This window comes from Grammomys surdaster, unplaced genomic scaffold (genome assembly GCF_004785775.1).
Source record: "Grammomys surdaster isolate TR1022 unplaced genomic scaffold, NIH_TR_1.0 126131, whole genome shotgun sequence".
NCBI lineage: Eukaryota > Metazoa > Chordata > Mammalia > Rodentia > Muridae > Grammomys > Grammomys surdaster.
This window is the reverse complement of record NW_021620939.1, coordinates 7,028,694-7,036,930: the sequence shown is the minus strand read 5'-3', so window position 1 is coordinate 7,036,930 and position 8,237 is coordinate 7,028,694. Positions and strand designations below refer to the sequence as shown.

General features: G+C 45.2%; 1 protein-coding gene across 1 annotated transcript in view; it reads right to left on the bottom strand.

Moving 5' to 3' along the window:
• Window positions 1-4,304: 4,304 nt before the first annotated feature.
• Window positions 4,305-8,237, bottom strand: part of Prkar2a (protein kinase cAMP-dependent type II regulatory subunit alpha) — a 58,931-nt gene continuing 54,998 nt past the window's right edge. Inside the window, exon 11 of the mRNA XM_028756798.1 lies at window positions 4,305-8,025. Within this exon, the coding sequence (XP_028612631.1) occupies window positions 7,892-8,025 (134 nt within the window). The 3' untranslated portion in view covers window positions 4,305-7,891. The remainder of the gene's footprint in view (window positions 8,026-8,237) is intronic.

The window sequence follows — 8,237 nt, the reverse complement described above, 5'->3', positions numbered from 1 at the left end:
GGGTGTGGCAAGAGGGGGAGGTGATAGGGGGGATAATGGCAGGGCACCCACAAGCAAGTCTCCAGGCTGTTGTCAAGGAGGAGGCAGAATCTTGGGGCAGGAGATATAGGATCGTTGACAGATACAGAGGATTCTGACACTTGAAACATATAGCTTGATTTTTTTTTTCTTCCTACAAACATAAGGTCCCTGGTGGCATCATGGTAGACGTTACACATGGCCTTCAGGCAGGGCAACAAATACTATCAGCACCCTGGAGAAGGATGGATGGCAGAAGTAAATCATCCTTCAGAGAGAGACTGGTGAGATCAAATCTGGTTTCTGGGCTAATGTGTTAGGCTGCTGCTTCCTGCCCTTCTCTGACTATAGCTGGGGACTTAGGGAGCACCCTTTGCTAGTATCTGAGCCTGGAAGCAGGTAATGTTGACTTGGGACCATGCATTTATCAGAACCCCCTTCCCTTTTTGCTTCTAAATTTGTGCCCTTACTCCCAGTCCCCACAGCCTAAAGTCTGCCCTGGGTCCCTGGTACCTGGAATTAGACACACAACTCAAGGCTAGAAACATGATGTTCTCATTGGGATTGGAAGTGGTATTCATATCTCCTGTGACTCCATCCCTACCCACTGCTACAGATCATGGGTCATTCAGGAAGGGAGCTGGCTGCTGTAAATCATTGCTAGGATATTTACCCAGAACAAAACACAGGAAAATTACCAAGAAAAGTGTCCCACAGGGCCAGGGTGGAGGCGGTTCCCAGCACGTCCTGGACATGTACACTTTGTCCCCAATGCTTCCAGGCAGCACATAGCCCTGAGGAGCCAGCTGAAAGATTCCCATTGTGCTGGATAGCTGCCCAGTCAGTGAGCCTCAATCTTACCCACACTCAATGGGTCCCTGCCTTCACACTATGAATCAGGTCTGTGTGTGTGTGTGTGTGTGTGTGTGTGTGTGTGTGTGTTTTAAATAGATTTTTAAGGTTTTAAATTTTGTATAGGGGTGGGATGGATGAGAGGTACATGAGCTAATAACAGCACGTGTGCTCGCGTGCGCACACACACACACACGCACACACGCACACACAGAGAGAGAGAGAGAGAGAGAGGGAGAGGGAGAGAGGGAGAGAGGGAGGGAGAGAGAGAGAGAGAGAGAGAGAGAGAGAGAGAGAGAGAGGAGTGAAGGTCAGAGGACAATTTGCAGGAATAGATTCTTGCAGAACACTGAAATCAGCTTGTTAGGTTGACAGCCTTTACCCATTGAGCTCTCTTGCTGGCCCTGGGCCTGGCCTTTTATGTAAGGTTTAGCAAGACTAGCTTGCTTGGTTAGTTGTTATAAGGCTCACTCTGTATCAGGGAGTGGAGGCTGGTTTTGCTATGATCTAGAACATTCCAGTCTTAAACAGAGTACACTTCAGCCCCTGGACCCTAGCCTTTACTAAAGCCCCTAGCTGATAAGGCAAGGGTCTTTAAGCAAAGCTAGGGCAGAATGGGATGGATGCCCTCTGGTAAGTATGTTGCTGTTTCCCAGAGGGACAATCTGGGGCCCAGAATTCCCATTTGTCCTTTGGGCAGCCTCCGCCAGGAGCTGTCAGCATGGTAGAACCATCTTGAGTTCCAAAATTGGGACAGTGACCTAAACGCCAAGGTCTGAGGAACACAGTTTCCCACTCGACTGTGTCTGAGGCTGGGGTTGCCTGGGGAACTGTCCTTCATTTGGGATTTGAGCTGAGATTTGGAGGCTGATGGGGACTTGGAGCTTGGATGAGGTTTAGTTTCTCACTTGGGATTGGCTGCAGTTCTAGGATAAGAGGCCAAGAGCCCAAAGGAGTCAGGGATAGCCTGCCCCCTGCTGACTGAAGTGCAAAACTGCAGAGCTGCTGCTGCTCAAGGTCACACAAAATGGATACCAGTGAGAAAACTTGATTCTTGCCACCTGTCTGAACAGAAAGCAACTTAAGCCAAAAGCCCATCTCTGGGCAACCTTTGTCACATTTCAAGTGACATGAAATGAGGACGAGAATTTCCAAAGAGTCCCTGTCTCTCAGCAATCCAACCTTCTCTTTTGCTTCTCCTGGGAGGCATCTGTAGCCAGCATCACATGAAAGGAGGGAGGAAGAGGCGCTGGGTGCTTAAGTGTTTAAACGATTTGTCTAAGAGGCAAGAGGCCTGTGATGGTGACATGCCTTTAATCCCAGCACAAAGGCAGGCAGATCTTTGAGTTTGAGGCCAGCCTGCTCTACAGAGTAAGTTTCAGGTCAGCCAGGGCTAGACACATAAACATACACACACACACACACACACACACACACACACACACACACACACGTCTCAAAAAACCAAGACCTAGGAAAAAAGGCAAGAGTGAGATGATAGACAGACAGACAGAGCGCACTCTCATGAGCTCCTGAGCTTCATAGCCTAAGGCAGTAGACACTAGAGGTATAGACCTTAAAGTGGAAGGCCATAGCTGCTGTCCACAGGAGCCCAAAAATAAGCAATAAATTCTATCAGCGCTGGTAAAAAGATCTAGAACTCCCTGGTGGAGCTCAGTACCATTACTGTTGGAATCCCTTGGGCTTAATGTGTCAAAGACACTCACAATTGGCGATCAGGATTTGTCCAATAAAGCAATGAACTACATCATATCTAATATATATTTCAATTCAGAACTTGTCAATTTTCACCCAAATTCAGGACTAAATATTCTTTATGCTCGTAACAATCTTACCTGTATTTTCAAGACCAGTAAGGAAACTATGTACCATCTGCCATAATCTGTAATGAGGCAAATCTGTCTTTAGAGACAACAAAGCAAAACTTTACATTACTTCTCGATGCAGGGAACAGCTCATGCCTAGATCCCAGGAGGCTGAGGCAGGATTGTTACAAGTTTAGGCTAGCATGGGCTACAGCCTAAGACCTTGTCTCAAAAAGCAAGCAAACAAACAAAACAACTACAAAAACCCCACCAACACCAAAGGTCCAAATTTACACTTTTCATGATGCCTTGTGAAATAGCCCCTATTTCCTTCTGTGTCAAAACAAGCACTAATTTTATTGGTATAAAACTAAATAACTCATTAAGATTACTGAGATAGTCAAATTTGACAGGATAAATGTTTAGCTTCTTGGTTCAACATATTAACACAAAAAGTAATCTTCATGCAATACACCCTCTTCAGGACTAAGACCTTGGACATGACACTGAGACACAGACACCACCACCCCAACCACAGAAAACATTTAACATTCAATTTGTAAAGCCTTGAGACATGGCCAATTTGGCTTCTAGAGGATCAGCTATCAGTTTCTTGGGACCTAGGTAGGTAACTCATGTCCCTGTCACTTGGTGCATCTATGTAGACAGGCATCTCTATCCACTGAAGGTAACATCTAGTGAGCTTTCCTTTGATCTCTGGAAAAGATAGTTAAAGTACAGTAGGCTGTCATGCTTACTCATCTAGCTATAGTAATATAAAGAAGTGATACCCCGGCAGACCAGAAATGGTTTCTATCACTGGTATCTTCTGGGAAGAGGTACGATAGGTACCCTTGATCTTATCTACAGCAATACACCATGTTGTTATGGTTCATTTTGTGTGTCCACTTGACTGGGTTATGGAACATTTGGTCAACTGTTATTATGGGTGTTCTCATGAGTATATGTTTTGGCCAAGATTAGCATTTTACTTGGTAAACCGAATAAATCACTTTGACCTGCCTAATGAGGTTAGGCCTTATCTGACCAGTTTAGCTTGAAGGTCGATAACACAAAAGGGCCGGCCTGGGGACCCAGCTCAATGGTAGAATGTTTTTCTAACATGCACAAGGCCCTGGCTTTGCTTCCTTAAAGCGGAAGAGAATTTTTCTTCTGACCTTTGACCTGGCCCATGTCCTGTCTCCTGCTGTCAGCCTCACTCTGAGCTTTTCACGCCTTTTAAGCCCGCTGGCCTTTAGACAAGAACCTGTCTAAAGCACTGGCTGTCCTGGTTCTCAGGCCTCTCAACTTAAGACCTGAACTAAGCCACGTGTTCCTGTGGGTTTCCAGCTTGCTGCCTCAGTCTTCAGATTTGCCTCAATTATCACGTGGACCAAATCTTGTAACACACCTAAGAACCCTTCTCTCACTATTCACCCCACCCCACACTGATTGCTTCTCTGTGCAACCTAATTACTACAAATGTCCAGGACTTCTCCCTAATTTTCAAGGGTCCTGTCAATCTCAATAATATATTTGCCAGCTAAGTGCTAGGACGGCCTAGCAGCCTTACAGGAGAAGACAAATATACAACACAAGACAAACCAGGACAGTCAGACATGAGTTGTCAGCCTTTATTAGTCAAGAGTGAAGCCGGGCCCTAGAGTTTCCTTTAAAAAACAAGCAAACAACAACAACAACAAAACCAACCCAACCTTGTTTACAGCAAATGAGGATTGATTTCTAGTAACTTTTAATTATATATTCAAGACTACAGATCAAGAATTGTTTGCTTCCCAATCATATATTCTTTTGAGACAAAAATACAAGTGTAAAACAGATTAAGATAAGATTCACCCCAATGATTTAAAAAATAATTCCAATTGAGAGACATTTCAAACACCATGTATAGAACTCAGGACCAAAAGATGACCTTAGAATCTTTTTACCTTTGAGGTAGCACAATAATGCTTTAATTGGTTTTTTTTTAAAGAAAATTATTATTACGAGTTAAAAACAAAACAACAAAAAAATGAGGAATCTAATCTTTGCTCAAGGTGGGCTAAATGGTTTTCTGCAAATCCCCCATGAGGTGAGAGACAATTTTCATTCTTTTTTTTTAAATTTTTTTTTTTAATAAAGATAGCCCTGCAAAGTGTAATAGGAAACCCACGGGAAGGCTGCTCCCCATAAAATAGACATCAGAATCATGGAGGAACGTCAGCAGTCAAGACAGGAGAGACAGGAGGTAATTGTAGTGAAAGATCAAAAACTACCCATATCTTGGTGAGATTGGTTTACAAGTGCATTATCAAAAACAAAAATTTCAATATCAATTGACTGAGAAAGATAAAAGATGACATTCATGGGTCCTTTTCTTTCTCTGTGCAAAATGCTTTCATCTTTTTAAAATGAAGACTGTGACACGCCACCAAACACTGTGTGCGTAGGGTGCCGGGACACCAGCAGCACATAGTGGCTCCACCATCATGAGCAGAGATCTGGGCAGTCAGGATGCGTGGAGCCTCTCTGGCTGGAGCGTGGTTTTTCTTGTTTGTTTTTAGTTTTTTTTTTTCTTTTGCCACTTTGCTGCTGAATTTGCTTACCAAAACTGCTCAAAGAAAAGCTCAATGCTTATTTCTGAGACTCTGTATCAGGAACAGATAATTCTTTCAGAAAACTATGAGCTCAAAGGACGAGGACAAATGAGCCTGTCCTGCAGAGAATTCAACCGAGAGAAGAGAGTGAGTGGGCTAAGCTGGGGCCAGAGAGGAAGGGAAATACTGCAGTTGGACCTCAAGCTCTGAGAAACATTCTCTGTCAGAGGGAGGGAAGCCTAAAGCCCAGAAGAGAGGAGTTAGCAGAGGACTCTCTGAGACTCCTCCCAGGAGGCCCAGCCAAATGCTGTAGGAGCTGCCTGGCACAATGGGAGCACTGCAACCGTGAGAAAAACCTGGTGTGTCACCTCTGATTCTGTAAGCTGCAAAAAGACCTGGAACACTGTCAGGGCCTGGCGCTGTGGTGACAGTCACCTCTCATCACCATCCGTGCTCCTGAAGACCGGGTATAACTCTCCCATGCCCGTCACACACGTGCCCGACACAGGGCCTCACTGGAGTGAAGACTCAATCAGTAGCTACAGCAGAACGTGGACTTGATTCAGTCTCTGTAAAAGAGCAGCCATCAGTGAGGCAGGAAGGGTGCCGAGGAGGATCTGAAGCCTAGCCTGGGAAGTGTGAGGATAGGCTAAGGCCGGCCCCTACATCTCGACAGGAGTAACTCTGGCATGAGGTTCACAGCCAGCTCTAACCAATGCTGCACGGAGGGTGGGGGAGGGTTCAGAGTCCTTGTAAGGCCTGGGGCTGGACATTTGGGCTACTCCTGGAGCCCAATGCACCTCTTACCTTTGCAAGAAATCGGGTATTATTGTCAAAGTACAAGATCTGATTTATTTAATAAAGCAATACCTTAGAAAAGGACCTTAGGAAAATTCGAGATCACTATGAGGGTTTTCCAGTGAGAGCTGCCTGCTTCATAGTAGTTACAAATGTTCAGTTCCCAGATCTATAACATAGGCTACGCAGAGCAGTCTGAAGAGCCCTGCTTTCACTTGATGGAACACAAGACAAAGTGACTAATTACCAAAACTGGGGCAGCTCATCTACTTTGAACATTTCTCGGCTACAGTGACGAGGGCAAAAGTCAAGACTATTAGTTAGGAAGGCCTTCACAGTGACTCCACGTTTATACATGATAACCTGTCTTGTTAGGAAGGCCTTCACAGTGACTCCACGTTTATACATGATAACCTGTCTTGTTAGGAAGGCCTTCACAGTGACTCCACGTTTATACATGATAACCTGTCTTGTTGGAAGGCCTTCACAGTAATCCCACGTGTATACATGATAACCTGCCCTCCTGTGGCCATTATAATGCCAGAGACCAAAACCAGAGCCTTACACAAGCTATGTAAGTGCTTTGCCACTGAGCTGCACCCAACCCCTACCCAAATGATACCAAGTTTTGAAAACGGATATTTAGGACAAATGCCTGACACAGTGGACAAACTCCATGTATATGAATACATCCAAGGTGAATTCTCTAAATAGAGAAATAATTTTCTTAAAAAAAAATAGCTTTTCTAAGGGTTTAAAAACTGGTGATCACTTGTCACGCGATGCAGTAACGCCGGAAGGGAAGGGCTCTCTGTGCAGCACATCCTCCTGTTAGCTTCCTGCCATCGGCCAGGGGAAGGGGCATGGCACGGGTCACTCAGGGAAGGACTCAGGTCAGATAAAGCAGTAACACCTCCAGACCCTGGCTCCCTGTATCAGCACCATGCTCTGACCAGCTGAGCTAATCAGCCACCCCTGGCTCCTTAGAAATGGATAGCAATTTGTTTATGTAAACAGCACAGAGGTTAAAAACAAAACAAAAAACTTACTAAAAACAAACAACAAAAACCCTAACCCAGATAACCTTTCCTGGCTACTACTGGCAAGAGTGTTGAATCCAAGTTTCCTGCTAACGTGAGTCTAAGTTACTCAGTCTGCTCATATGGACCTGCTGAGCCTTCAAGACGGCCTTTTTCTGAGCTTGGACACAGCCGTATAGTGTGTAGCTGCCAGCAGATAGTACAGGGCCTCTGGGGCACAGACCTCCAGTATAACTGCTACCACCTTCCACTGTGAGAGTAAAGCAGCAAATGTGAACACATTGTGGACTTTCTCAAAAGACAAATGAGGAGACTGAAGGTTCTACCATTCCCTCCCTTGAGAAAGACTGTGGAGGTGTCTACAGTTATTCAGTGGGTTTCTGCAGACCCTAGACCTTTCAGAAGCAACATTAGCAGCAGGAGAGGAAAGGAGGATGTTTACACTTTGGACTCTGTATCAGGCACTTAAATTACTGGAGAGACATGCCACTCTGAACCAAGTGTGAAACCCGGGTTGGAGGAATCATGACATAAGTGGTGTAATGACGGCGTTCAGAAGCAAAGTGGAGGGTGGGTGTGGGTGGAGCCTCTGTCCATCTTTCAGTGCTGACTTTCAAGATTTCTAAATGCCCTTAACCACAGCAATGGCAGCGGCGGAGACAGCAGCAGGAACGGTTCTGTCGTGTCTGTTTTCTGTGTGTGTTCTTGTGGCTGACTGGAAGGTTTTGGTATCACACTGAGAAGGCTCCGAGATTCACATCTATTGCCCGGGGTCCATCAGATCCAAGTTGGAGCCAAACATCTTCACCAGCTGCTCTTCGTAATGTGAGATGTTCCTCTTCATGATATCCATGCAGGGGCCCAGAAGCCTCTCAAATGCTTGAACATCCATAACTGCATTGTTAAAGAGGTGTGAGAGAAAATGATTTGTTTACATTAACAATTTAAGTAATTTCCTGCATGTAACCCTTTTCCTAACCACACTACTCACTCGTGTTGCAGGAGTGAGTGTTAGAACACCGGGCACAAGGGAAAGGGGAAGGAGAAGGGGAGGGGGAGGGGGAGTCACGAAAACCGTGAATGTAAACAAATCATTTTCTCTCACA